The sequence below is a fragment of the Crocodylus siamensis genome, chromosome 4 (genome assembly GCF_052110815.1).
Source record: "Crocodylus siamensis isolate JL-2025a chromosome 4, ASM5211081v1, whole genome shotgun sequence".
Lineage (NCBI taxonomy): Eukaryota > Metazoa > Chordata > Crocodylia > Crocodylidae > Crocodylus > Crocodylus siamensis.
Genome location: NC_143398.1, coordinates 106,731,899 through 106,746,310, shown reverse-complemented (window position 1 = coordinate 106,746,310; position 14,412 = coordinate 106,731,899). Strand labels below are relative to the sequence as shown.

Here is a 14,412-nt window from a genome sequence, read left to right as displayed (position 1 = left end):
AGGAATAGGGTTGAAGAGCTGTCAAATGCACAAACTAAAAACAAGAGACAATTTTTGTTTTGCTTTGCTGACTCCTTTCATCTTGAGTAATCATAGGCTTTAATTGTGATGATGACATCATATACAAAATTCCCTCTCAAAAATGTGATTTTTTTTTCAGGTTGGATGTGTCCCTTAAACTGTTCTTCTGTGCATAGCTATGAAGATATAATGTCTTAGCTAACCCAATCATGTTGTTTTTCAAATTGTACATTCATATACTTCATAACTGTTGTAGATAGGTGCAGCTTCTTGCAATATGTTTTTGTTTTGGGCTTAAAAGCAGTTTTCATGATCGTTATGTTTCGTATATAGTTCTTGATGGAGAAGTTCTTCTCTCTCTCTCAGATATGGGTTTTAATAACCCTGTCAGCACCTCTACACTATATATTTTTAAGTATAAATTGAAGAATTGTATGTTACATAATTAAGGACAGTACTGTAAGGAGATATACTCAAGGGGCCAAAGAGAAGGTTAGTCTAGGTAAGCTTAACTTTAGACTCTTTGGATATTTGATACTTAAACCCTCCTTCTGCAACAGCATCTGCAACTGGACCTTCATACCCACGTGACTTCTATTAGCTTAAATTGCAGAATTGATGTACATTTCACCCATGAAAATACCTGCAGTCATGATTGTACATTCCCAGAAACTTCTAGCTAGCTCTTTTGCTCCCAAACATTAAGGTCAGCATTTTGCCCACTAATATTTCCCCAATTTCCCACTGATTTCCAGGCCTGATTATCTAAGTCAATGGTGTTCACATTCCTTTAGTATGTTTGAACATAAGGCTTTAAGTGCTTCAGACCACGCACCCCAAAAGCAGTGGTTATATAAAAAAAAAAATCGGCCTACATACTTCAAAGGAAAGCCCAGCCCTCCTCTCTAAAATAGGACAGAAGTCTTTTCCTTTTTATGTAATCTTTAATCAGTATAAAGGTTTAAAAGCCTTTATTTAGCTGCTGCTTGCTTTGTGGTATGCCAGTTTTGTATATGATCTGAGACTCCTCAGGCATTGGTCTTGCTTTTAAACCGCCCTCTTTCTCTTGGGAAATAGGCTAGCTGCTGAAGTGAGCTCCAGCCCATGACAACGTGCTATACATATCTCCAATTTAGCTTATCTGTAAGGTACAAATCTTCCCCAGTATTACTGTAACAGCATTCAGCTTTCTCAGTTCCCTCTTTCAGGGACCCAGCCCCAGAAGAATTCAAAATCCTGCCTCCGTGTGGTTGGCATGTGATTACCTGATGCAGGGGGTTTCAACCTTTTTAAATAAGTGTACCCCCTAGTGGTTCCCTTTTTAGTAAGTGTAGCCCCAGGGAGGGGTGGTGAGTCGCCGGACACAGAGCGGGGAGGGGGGTGGCAAGCGGCTGGACACTGAGCGAGTGGGGGGGTGGCAAATGGCCAGATGCCAAGCAGGGGCATGGCGAGCAGCAGAGTGGTGGCAGCACAGCGTCTGTGTGGCCCTGCTTTCACCCTGCCCCTGCTCCCATGAGGCAGCAGCGTGGGGTGGCAGTTCTCCATCCCTGCCCGTCCCACCCCAGGTACTCCTCCAGACCTTTCAAAGTACCCCCGGTTGACAGCCCCTGGCCTAGTGGTGCAGGCTTGTATCTTGAACATAAATTGTCATTATTTTACTGCTTGGGCAAGGCTCGATTTGAGGAACAGGGTGCTGAGCAAGAGAACCCCATAGGTGAATGCCATGTGCACCCAGAGGCTGGGGGGGGGGGCATGGCAAGGTTCTGCAGGTGGTGGCGGAGCTGTTTGGGGTGGGAGTGTGGTGGCAGTAAGTGGGGAGCTCCCACAGGCAGCCGTGGTGCTATTGGCAGCTGGGATGGGGGTGGCGAGTGGTGACTGGCACTTGGCAGCCATCTGCAGATGCTGCTTGCAGCATTGGCAGCAGCCAGTGGCAATCACGGATTGCCTGCAGATGCTGCCAGCGGTGGGGGAGGAGAGGGGCAAGCAGCAACCACCCGCAGGTGCCGCTGGTAGTATCGGCAGTGCCTTATTGCAGGGGGTGCACTGCCACACTCAAGGGGCGCGCATGCACCCCTACACATCGCCAATGACCCCATAGCAAAGGAACCTCCTGTCCAAAGGTAGGCAGACAGCGAGGGGCTCCCTGAAGGATGGCTGTGCCTCTGTGGCCAAGTACCAAGAGAAGATTCAGTCTGGAGGTGAAGGAAGACAGGTGCATGTGGGAATAAACAGTTTTCAGAGGGAGAAAAGTGACCCCTGTATGGGGAAGGGAGAAAGACAAACGGTCGGTATGGGCACTGGGCCCAAGCCTAGCGTGTGGGGAGGGCGGTAAGACGAGAGAGGGCTGTAGTGGCGACAGAGGAGGGAGGTGCGCGTTAAGGGAAGAAGGTCAGTCAGTGAGGTAGGCCAAGGGGCGGATCCCTGAGGCAGCAGCGAGGGCCCGGGGCAGCCCTCCCGCGTGGGGGTACCTAGGCAGAGGGGAGCCCTTTCGGGGGGAGGGGCCTGGAACGCCGCGCGCCCTCCACCCCGGGCTGACGTGCGGCTGCGCCGTGACGTCAGGGTGTTCCCCGGTGACGTCACGCGGCCCATGCGCACTGGGCGCCACGGTCCTGCGGGGTGACGTCACGGGCGGGGGGGTGACGTGCCGGTGGCGCGGGCCGCTGGGAGCAGGCTGGTTCGGGTGCCCCCTCCCCCTCCCGCTACGGGTCGCGGCTGGGGGCGGCCCGGCTCCCCCGCCCCCTCCCTCTTTCCCTCCCGCGCCCGGGCGCTCCGAGCCAAGATGGCGGCGCTGAGCAGCGGCAGCAGCGCCGAGGGGGCCTCGCTCTTCAACGGGGACATGGAGCCTGAGCCGCCGCCGCCCGCCGGGCCCTGCTGCGCGGGGGGCAGCACCGAGCCGCCCGTGCCCGAGGAGGTGAGGCCGGCCGGGGCCCCTGACCCGCGGCTCCGCGGGGTCGCGCCCGGGCCTCCCGCCGGGCAGCAGGTGACCGTGCCCCGGGGGGCCGCGGTCCTGGGGCTGGGGCCCCCGGGAAGGGAGCGACGGGGAAGTTGGGGTTGGGCATTAGGAGGAACTTTCTCTGAAGGAGGGGGGCAAAACACAGGTATGGGGGCCGAGGGCGGGTATTTCCAGGCTTGAGGTGGGGTTAAGTGTCAAAGCCTTGGCTGGGATGGTGAACTTGGGGCTGGTCCCGCTTTGAGCAGGGGTCAGGGTCAGTGAGGCCCCTTCCAGTCTCATTCTCTACATTTCCGTGGGAGCGCTTGGGTGGGGGCACGCAAGCCCTTAGCCCCCATGTCTTGCTGTCCCCAGACGAGCTGCTTGGGTGAGAAGGCCTCTTGTGGGCCAAGAGGGAGCGGAGGGAGTATCTGAAGTCCTGGACTGAAGCATCTGAGGTGGAGGATGTTCACCTGGAGTATCTGGGGGCATCTGCACCCCGAGACCTCCAGGCTTGGGCCTGCACATCAGATACTCCCAAAATAACTGGCAGGCAGGCATCCTAAGTCCCAGGGGGATGGGTCTGGGTGGCGGGTGTCACCAATTGTAGCACCGGACATGGGGCTCGGACTGATGGAGTTCAGCCTGCTCAGTTGACACGGTTTTTGGAACGATTGAGTTTTGCTTAAATTGATATGGTTTGGAGCTGGTTTGGCTGACTTGACCTGGAACAGGAAACATGCTTAGAAAGAAGGGCGCTGGGCTCGTGGGCAGGACACCTGCATTCTCTTTCCTGGTTCATGCATCTTCCTTTTCATGGCTTCGCAGTTGGGAAGAAAGAAAAGAGATGCTACCCACCTGGCTGTCAGGGTGATACTTAAATCTCTGCTGTCAGTAAAACATTGGGAGAAGCTGGGGTTGCAGGCAGTGTAGAAATGCAGGGTGCTTGGGTCTAAATTTCCTACCGCGGCAACAGTGAGTGGCCTGGTGCCACATGCATGGTCTGTTGTACAGCTGGGTTTAGAGTCCAGAAGTCCTGATCCTAGTCTAGTCCTTTTAATCAGTTAAAAAAATAACAATGGGGTGTTTGGGGAAGTTAAGATATATCCAGGTGGAGCCTCTTATTCAGGTCTAAACTACTTGTTGCCTTCATAACAGGAGTTAAGTGTTGTTTAACTGGTGAACGTTCACTTCCCACCTGTATTCAATTTGTCTTCCTTTTCCTGTGTTCTCAGTGAACACATGCCTTGGTAAAACTTCAAAAGTTTGTATATTTGAGGAGCCTGGTTGCCGGAGTCCAGTGGGGACCCATGTTTTTTGCAGATTAACTCCACACCCTCCCCATGTGCCACTTGGATCCCTTTCTCCTGCCCAGTGTGCTGCTTAGCTTTCTGGTCCCTGCCTGTCCCCTCCCTTACCTGCCACCTGCCACACACACAGGCTTCCTGTGCCACTCCTGAAACATGTGCTGCAGGTTGGCCACCCCTGCCTAAGTCACTGTAGTGCTGCCCTAAGTCATTAGACTTTACTTCTAGTCCTAAACTATTTAATTCAGATTTACTTTGTTAGTCAGTTGCCGTATTTCTTCCCCCAAAACACTTTAATATTTTGAATACTTTCAATTCAGAAGTATCAGTAGTTCACGGATATAGGTTATGTATCATACACCCTTAGGTACTGTGTTTTTACAGTATGCTGTACAGAGATGAGAACTGAGATGTATAAAATGGATCTCTGGCAGTGCTGGGGTTGCAACCTCAATCCCTTGTCTGTTAGTTCTTTCCTTCCAAGTCAAATCTCTTCACTCATCCTCTTATCACTTTTGTCTAACTCATTTTAATACCATTATTTTTTTTGTAGTAGACCATAGAGTAATTTCTGTAGTTGAAACTTTGCTAATGGCATGGTGAAAATTGAGACTTTATTCCATATAAGAAAAGAGGTTATAAAGTATAGTTTGAGTACTGAATGCCATACAAGTTGTGAAAATACTAAAGCTCTCATAAGTGACTCATAGCAGCTTTAATCTATTTGTGTTTTTGAATAATATTTATGAGGAGGAAAAATAGTGTAATCGTAAAATATAGAGATAAATATTACAACTATTTGCTGGTAACTGCTCTTGGACCTCTTTGCTTTAGGTAAGAGAATGGCTAGCATAGTAGAAAACCAGATTTTCATATCTAATAGACTGAAGAGGATGTAAATATTCTGTACCCAGGGTTTAAGAGAATAAGGGTTTTAAAAAGTAACTAAACAAACATTATGATTATGGCCAATGTTTCTTCATAACAAATGCACTTAATTTAGCTCAGGTTATGTCTTGGTTTTAAAAAACATTTGTTTTCCACTTGACCACATTCATCCAAAAATTGTAATATTGTAATTTAACCAAGAACACCTACTGTTTTTGTCTATGCTTTGCACACATCCTTTACAGTGGCTTGATGCACTGTGGGATAGGAAACCATTCTCTTCCTTCTCAAACTGTCTGCTATGCAGAAGGATAGTTAGTAGCCTCTTGTGCTTCTGTTGAGCTCCCCATCAAATAATTTCACTACAAAAATCTTTTTTTCTTAAAGATGATGAAAGTTTCAATTGAAAGTTCTTGCATAGAGCCCTAGAGCCCTATCAAAAAGTACAACTTCATTTGCTAGTCTCTGCATGTTGAACGGTTTCAGGAAAAAGCTGAAGGTCATCTCTCGTCCCTTTATGGATCAAATCTGAACTGTCTGAAACAGTACAGAAAATCTAGGGTTTTTTTTATAAGGTCTTCTACATTTTTATAATTTGCCAGCGTCTTTTGCCTACCTGTCATGTTATAGGTAGGGAAAAGAATTTGACTCTCTTATAAATCTGTAAAGTGAATATTTCAGGTTTTTTATTTTAGCATAGTAGCTAATCTGGAGCAAAAGCATAATGCTTTATTATGAGACCATTGGTTAAAGTTGCAGTAATCTATTTCCCAAATTTTAAGACTTGCGATTTTTGAGAACAAAATTATGCCTATGTTACTGTTAAGTCTGAGCACAACTTGAAGTTGTTGCTTTTGATTTTTGGTTCTGTAGCCGTAATTGTTGGGATAAAAACTGCTTTCATAATGAAGTGTTGTGTATATAGTACTTTGATAAAGTTAAGTATTTTTATAAAACAAAGTGTGTAGAACTGCAGAGAGAATAGCTAATGGCTAGTGTCTCGTTAATCTGAACCATAGTGCAGGTTTAACTCTTGTTACAGAGCTGTACATACATTGAAAAATAGTTGTGTGCTTATGAAATATGCACTTCCTAGAGACACAGGGAGCTGCTGATCCTGGAGGCAAGTGCATTTAGGGGAGATTAGGTTAAAAAAACAAGGGCTGTTGGCAATGGGAGGAAAAGTAGAATTGACTAAACTCTGGGGTAAGCTTTTGGACTATAGAGTTTGTTTCATTTAGTTTGCTCCACTGCAGGATGGTTTCTTTGGGCAAGAGATCATTTGATATAGTGAAGAGTGTCAGGGGTTTCCTGTGAGGTACTTGGAGTGCATGGCAGCTGGGATTAAAGGCTTCATACCTTTCATTGTGGCTTATTTGCATATTTATTTAAATAATTCAAATTGGATCCCCTGTGCTTAGGATCAAACTCCAAAGTGCATTGTGCTATTTGAGAGAGACTTTTAACTTTTTAAAAACCTTTTTTACAAAAAACCCAAAAACAAATCCAAAAAAACCCAGAAGGTAAAAGTGAAAGAGCAAAAGTGTGTGCCTTTCCCTCCTTCATCCCCAGGGCTGTGTGTGAACCACTTGTCAGTAACAGAAATGCATGTATCACCAGAGATTGAAACCCCCTCCGCTAGCTGTCTGTCTTGCACCTTGAATACTTCTTCTTGGGGGCCCAGTGCAACACAAACTACTTCACATTGTTGCAATGTGGTGTCCAAACTCAAATGTAACATGCACCTAGACCAGGAAATAAAAGACTTGTAGGGCATCATTGAAGCCAGCCCCTGCAAGCTTGTTTCCGCAGCTCTTCAGGGTCATTTTGCTTTGGTCCAGCAGAAAGTTGGCCAGGCAGATCATGCTCCTGTTGGCTTCTTGGTGCAGGATCGAGAAATTGTATACTGTCCGGGAGAGGTCCAAGTCCAGTGCACCAAAGAGGGTGCTCTCAATAGCAAATAGTGGCCAGAACAGACGGCAGTCCAGGAAGGCATGGAAGAGAGTTTCCTCCACCACCTCCATGAAGAAAGGGCAGGCTGCTGACACCACCAGGTAAAAGTGGTGGACAAAGGTGCCCGTTGTTAGGACCCTGTGCAGCAGCTGCCACTGGAGGTCTCCAGTTCACTTGGTGAGAGAATTGAAATAAGAGGCTTGGGAATTCCCCAAAAGAGACCCAGAGCTGCTGGACTCCTGATGTTGATTAATGGTTGGGCATGATAAATTCACCCATGTCTAATTCATACATGCATAGAAACTTTAAAATAGCATACAAATGAGGAAATAAATCCAGGAAAGAAACTCTTTTTGTGACCTCAATAACAAATAAGTAGTGTGACTGTGAGGTGATACAGGCAGTCTAAAAAAAACCCCATTACTCTGTATTGTGGTAATGCCTAGAAGACCTATTATGCTAGGCACTGTGGAAACACAGAACAAAAACCAATCCCTAGTTGTGAGGTTATAGTTCATGTAAATGTGCCTTGGAAGGCTACGGAGATTTAAATAATTTTTGCATTTAATTGCTCATATCATTTGGAGTACATCTTATTTTGACTCTTAACAGGGTTTCTTTTGTGTTCACTTACTGTATATGACGTGTGCTGAATGTGACCATAAATGTGCCTAACATTTAAATAGGATGTTCTACTTTAACTTAAGTTCAGCATGTAAAATATATTTGCTGAGAAGGAGGAGCAATTGGAACACAGCCTGGAAATACTTTTAGACATTAGCAGGTGTATTCCTGTATTAGGTGTTTCAAAAGGATTTCTTGCTACTTACAGTAGATTTGTTAGTTCAGTTATTTTACCAACTTATTTTGTTACCAGAAACTTGCTTTGCAAAAGTTTTGGCATCTCGACAGGTTTATATACATTTATATAATGTAAATTAGGTGGATAAAAGGCTTAGGTATCAGTGTTTTGACTGTGAGAGTTGACATTGGATACTTTGTTTTTTCTAATAGCTGGAGCTATTTCCACTCATATTTCTTTGTACTTCTATTAAACACAGGAATTCTCAAAAATGCATATCTAAGAAACTAACTAAGTATTCTTATTGTGGGAAGGGGGGAGGAAGAATGCAGATTTCAGACTTGTTTTTAAACCATTCCAAGAGTGTCTTTTTTGGACACCTGGTTTTATAGGAAAATTGAAGTATTTTTGGTTTTGGAAAAGGAATAAACTCTAAATCTGTTATTTCTCATGAAATATCCAGATTCTCTTCAGCTTTAGTGAGAAGATAACTTGAATTGAGTGAAAATTTAGCTTGTACTATTTCTGCTTGAGAGAAATATGTTTTTCACTTTTGAAACATTTTCCTGCCAAGTATAAGTTTACATAACAATATTTTCGGATTATTTCTTCTAGTGAAAGATAATGGTGCTGTACTAGATGCCTTCTTAATAATAGTACTCTACTGTGGTGTTGATCTTTACTACTCTTATTTGCATCACTCTAATTTCAAGACTAGACACCAGCATTGAAACTGTCTTCTTATTACCACTGACTGTTCATTAAAGCTGTTGTTCAGCTAGAACTCCCTGCAGACTTCAGGCTACTTTGAATCCCCTCCAGTATATTAGACCAGGGGTGTCAAAGGTATGAACTGTGAAGGGTTTCCAGAGAAACTTGGAATTTGAGGGTGGGGCTGCCACTGGGTTGTCCTCTAAGGCAGTGGTCTCCAAACTTTTTTGATCATCACACGCACCCCTATCAGTAAAATTTTATGAGCACACACCTCCAATATATGTATATTTATATAAATATAAATAGAAGTTCTAATATTTTCTTCCTGCACCCCAATGGATTGTCTTGTGTGCACCCCACTTTGGAGACCACTGCTCTAAGGAGCTCCACAGTCTGAATGCAACCCGTGGGCCCAGGTGAGGTTGATACCCATGTATTCTTAAGCATAATGGCAGGCTGCAGTACTCTTTCTGTATGGGAGGTTGTTTCAGGGTTTTGCTAGTTGTCTGCAGGAGTCAGGAAGAATTATTTCCCTTCTTGAATGCTTTATAGCATGGCGGTCCAATGTCTGAGTAGCTAGAGGCCACATGAAGAAGCTAGAGGGGCCTCTCTGGTTAATTCTAGCTGCTCTAGCTACTTCTGAGTAGCTAGAGACTGCATGGGCCACACGTAACCTGGGCAAGGGATTTGTGGACCACTTGCTACACTGTGTGATGCCCCCCTTCACCACGCTGCACAGGCTGCTGATGTGGTGTGTGAGCCCTCCCAAGCCTCACTCCTCCTCCATGTTCTTTCCTACATGGATATGCCACACTATACAGGTCCAACCCCCCCCCCCCCCGCCATTAGTATTTTAACAATGCCCTTGTTTCTCTGGTTTTTTACCTGTTGACCATGGTAGGATGTGCTTGGCTTTGTAACAAGCTTTATGATGCAAGCAGAGTTTTTGCGGATAACTTTTAGGACTCTGAGTCTGTCATTGCCTGCCAGTGGAGCGGACTGGGCCTATGCATCTGTTATTCCTGTGCCCTCAGATGTGTTGTTGACTTTTCCAGAGCCCTAGCTCTGTGGCTGCTGTGGACTTGTAGTTCATTCTTCATGATGTAATAATTGAAGCATAGACATGTAGGCATAAGTGTTCCTGAACACAATGCTTTATTTTAGCTGGCACAAGAAACAGCAGATCTAGACAAAATCCTAAACACACCAATATGTGTATTTTCCTGCTTCAGTTTTTTGTCCTTCCTGCTCTTGACTTCAGATGTAGAAGTCAGAGCCCATTAAGGAGTCCAGGATTCCACCTCCTGCTTACAGCTTTCCTTTCATATCATAGAGTCTTTATAGCTCTTGTGCAGACAGTTTACTTCTGCAGTGGCTAATCCCACAGCTAAATGGGCCCTCCTCACTTTTGTTTAGTATGGCCTTGTCTGTCTCTCCACTAAGCTTTCTAGATCTGAGAGTTCCCTTCCTAACTCTTCAGTTGTCCTGCCTACTCCCCCTCCCCTTTAAAGCTGTATCAGTACTTGTTTTTTTGGTTTGGTTTTCCTGTGAGAGAATTCAAATTCAACCCTAGTAGATAAGCTGGCATTGCAGTCACTGTTGTAGCTTCAAAATCATAGGCTTTTGTTTGAAAAAAATAAGCAGGTTTTACAGGTTTTTGGTGCAAGTTGGCTATTTTGATGGTTATTTGAGGATATTCCTTAGCAAAATGCATTGTGAGTAGGTTGTTGATACCCTTTGTTAGAGAAGAGCTGTTTGCTTAGTGTCCTTTATGCCTACAGAGCCTACTAGAGATGCACTATAGCTTTCTTTAACATATCCAACAGCACCTAGTAAGCAGATACAGTCACTAACAAAGGAAATTGTATGTACGGTCAATAATGCTGCATAGTTTGATTATTAGGGATTCCTTAGAACAAGAACTTAACATCTGGAAAAGGTTCTACAGATTATAGTTCAAGTACAACATTTTGAAACCCTTGAACACAGTTATCAGTAAGTTAAATATGAAACTGTTCTGTTAGAGTTACCTGTTTTCTGCAAATTTATTTTAAAAATATATAAATGGTTGCATTAGATCAGTGTTTCCCAACCAGTGTGCCAAGGCACAAAACTATGCCATCAGAAATGAACAGGTGTGCCACGGAACTTCGCCATGGCAATGAGCTGCAATAGGTGTGATGATGGGGAATGCCTTAACAGGTGTGCTGTGGAAAATTTTTATTAATGTAAGTGTGCCTTGGGCTGGAAAAGGTTGGGAAACACTGCATTAGATGATGGGTTTGATGACTTTTTGTTTGTTTCTGGTAATTTGATATAAAATGTTCCCTGTATATGACAAGTTTTTTGAGGCATGTCAGAAGTTAGAATAGTAAACCTCATTTTCCTATTGTCGTCTATAAACTCCTTTTCTAACAATGTTTGAAAAACTCTGCAAAATTAACATTTAGATATAATAAGCACTTGATTAATTTTCCACAATGTTTGCAGTGATTCTGCTGTATTTTTTACTTTTATGACCGCTGGAATTTTTGAAAAGGTTAAGAGGGGTCAAGTGTTCAAGATTTGGTTTGGGCACATACGGTTGCTTTTCTGATTGTCGCAGAAATTTACAGTTTTTATATATATATAATATTTTTTTTTTCTTCCATATTTAACATGATTTTCTTAACCTAATCAGCTGTTGGGGATCTCTTGGATCTGTGCATCCATCTTCTTGGTTGAATCAAATTATAACCTGATACAGCTTTCAACATGGGTTATCTTTCAAAATGTTATAGTTTTAATTTAAAAAAAAATGATAATGCTTGCAAATCTTTGTAAAACTAAAACAAAATATTTTTCTTCTGCCTGTTTATCTTAAGATCGTTTTGAAGCATAGTATAAATTACTGTATTCTCCAGTCTAGCATTTGGGTAGCTGCAGGATTTGTTTTTTCTACCAGATTCTCTGTACTAATAGATTTCCAGTTTGCTTAGACAAACATGTAATTGGCTCGGACAAACAAACAAACAAAACACCCCCATCCCTTCTACCTTAGTTAAAATGCCCCCCCTATTGCTTTTCTTTTTCAGTTTCTCCAAATAAAATGGTCCTTTGCACCCTTTAAGGATGACTGGAGTGCGTTAGGGCAAACTGGAAACATTATTTTCCAGAATAATTTTTTTCTGTTCCTTCCTCCCTCTACAGGCAGGTTGCAAATACTTAACAACTTAAAAATAGCATGCAGTCCCCACTAAATGTTAATTAACTACCCTTGTTGCTTTTGTACTCTGTAAACAGTGTGGTCCGGTAGAAAAATGTGGGATTGCAAGTTGGGAGAGTGGAGTTCTGTCAAGTTTTGCCTTTTCTGCAGTCATGAATAATTCACTTCAATTTGTCAGTTCACTTACCTCTAAAAAGGGGGTAATCACTGTTTTGTTGTTGTGCTTTGAGATTTATGGAATGAAAATCTGTAGAAAGAAAGAGAACAGAGTATATAAAACCTAAGTAGTCTTAATTGGAAGTGTCAAATATTTCTTAGCTAAGAATGAAAAATGATAAATAAATCACTCCACTTGATTTTGCTCTTTTTTTCTCTCCCTTTCCTCCTGAAATGTTTAGGCCAGAATATACTCGCAAAACACAATAATAGTTTGTGTGGGGTGCCCTTTGAGGGCTGAACAGATTAGGTCAGTGGCTTCTGACCTTTTTAGACTTAAGGCACCCCTGTAATTTTTCTCATTTTAGTATCATCCTATTTCAAGACTAATTCATTTTTTTTCCTTTGCTTATCCTCTTGAACCCCAGAGCACTGTTAAAAGAATCTTGTGGCATGGTAGGGCAGGCTGCAGCAGACTGGGCACCCCTGAGAACATGGTAGTGGTGGTGCATGGTGCTCGGTGCTGGCAGGGGCTGGTTGGCAGAGCAGATTGGGGGGAGGGTCACTTGACCCCTGAATGGGGCAGCTGCCCCTGCAGGAGGTAGAAGGGGGTGACAGTGGCTGCTGGTGCAGAGACTGGTGTCAGATGAAGGTGGTAGGGGCAGGAAGCTTCTAAGCCCTGCCCTCTCCTTGCCTGCCCCCTCCCTGCCTGGAGTCTATACCTGACTGTAATACGTGTGACCCCTACCGTAGCTGCTGCCCTTCTAGGGACTTGAATGATGGACTATTCCCCTCAGCCTCTCCCACTATCTCTTGGAGCGTTGGAAGAATGGGAAAAGGAACCAGGATGGAAAAAACACTCATCTGCTGTATCTTTCTGCCTGCCTCCAGCAGAGCATGGCACTTGGAGTACAGCGGTTTGATGCAGAGCCTGCCAGAAGGGTGGAGCACAGTTGTTCCCCTGCTCCTTTGATGCTCCTGGAGCTGGTGGGAGGGGCTATGAGGAGTGATGCTGCGACACTGGCAGGTGTAAGCATAGGTGGATTTAGGATTTTGAAAAGAGGGGTGCAGATGGTATGGCACATCATCATGGTGTATAACACAATGCATATTTTTATAAAGTTAAACTACAAGCTTTAGTAATAAGCTAGTGGCCTAGAGCTAGCTGTATTAGTCAGTTAAAGGTCAGAACAAAAACAAATATAAAAATACTAGTATATACATTCATTTGCTATATCATTTATTATGTATGAAAAACCTAACATACTGGGCAAAAAATAATTTTAAAAAAATGTTGTTTCATTGGTTCTGCAGTCATTAGAATTAAACAGACCTCACTTTTCAGATTTGTGAAACAAAATCTAGCCGTCTTGACAGTGCATCCAGTGCTTCACTGAAAATTCCCCTCCTCCTTGCCCCAAACACCTGAGCTAATGTTTTTCGCAAGGGTAGAAAACAGTTTGCAAGGCTGTGAAATAGGAGCTTCTTTGCCAGGAGCAGCTAACAGATCAGAAATGCAGAAGAAAGGCTAGTTTGTTTAGTGGAACATCAGGACCATTTAAAAGAAGAAAAGGTCATCAAGACCTTTGGAATAAAGAGTTTAGAAGGAATTGGGTAGATTATAAACCTTGAGGTCAGTTGGCTCAGTCACTGCTGCCTAGGGATGTAAATACTGATTAATTAAATACCCATTTAAACTCCCCTAATGTTATCCATAAAATGGTTAACTGATGACACATATCTACTGGGGGCCGGCCCCTGCCTGTACTCACTTGTTTTCCAGCCGCAGCAGCAGGCTGGGAAAGCCCCTTGCCTGCTGCTGCCATGGCAGCTTTATGGGGCTTTGCTGGGCTTGCTGCTGCTGCTGCTTCCTTCAGCTAGTCCCAGCCCTCAGTGCTGGCAAGCAGCAGTAGGCTGGGAAAGCACCTTGTCCACTGCTGCTGTTTTTGGGGGCTGTGGCTGCACCAGAGGCTGTGGAGCCCAAGCTTGGCTTATTGCTGGCAGCAGATGCAGGCATGCCTCTGGCTGTATGACAGAAAAGTCATGAGGGCCCCGATTCTTCTTGTGACAGTTCAGCCCTGGCCCCTTCTCTGCTATCTGCCCCGAGGTGCACATGGCATCTTCTACCAGCAGTGATCTGGGCCAGGGCTCTGTGGACCCTGGTGCAGCTGCTTGGTAGCTTCCTACTGTGAGTGGTTTGGGCTTGGTGGTATGTGGCAGGGGTCTGCCTGGAGCCTGGGCTGGCCATGGCAGGTAATAGGGAGGCTACAAGCAGCTGCATTGGGGTCTGCAGAGCCCTGGCCTGGCTCATTCCCAGTACTGGGTGCATGCATGCCTTGAGGCAGATGGTGGGAAAGAGGCCAGGGTTGCACTGCAGCAAGAAGGATCGGGCCCCTAAAGACTCCCCTGCTGTTTCCATCATACTAGGTACTAGTTC

The 14,412-nt window shown here is 44.6% G+C and overlaps 1 protein-coding gene across 2 annotated transcripts in view; it reads left to right on the top strand.

The window, feature by feature from the left end:
• The first annotated feature begins 2,583 nt into the window (after positions 1-2,583).
• The window catches only part of BRAF (B-Raf proto-oncogene, serine/threonine kinase), a 130,690-nt gene continuing 118,861 nt past the window's right edge, over positions 2,584-14,412 (top strand). Inside the window, exon 1 of one of the 2 annotated variants that reach the window (XM_090043302.1) lies at positions 2,584-3,001. In XM_090043302.1, coding sequence (XP_089899428.1) covers positions 2,801-3,001 — 201 coding nt within the window. In that variant the 5' untranslated portion in view covers positions 2,584-2,800. The remainder of the gene's footprint in view (positions 3,002-14,412) is intronic. The other variant, XM_090043303.1, reaches the window with a different exon arrangement.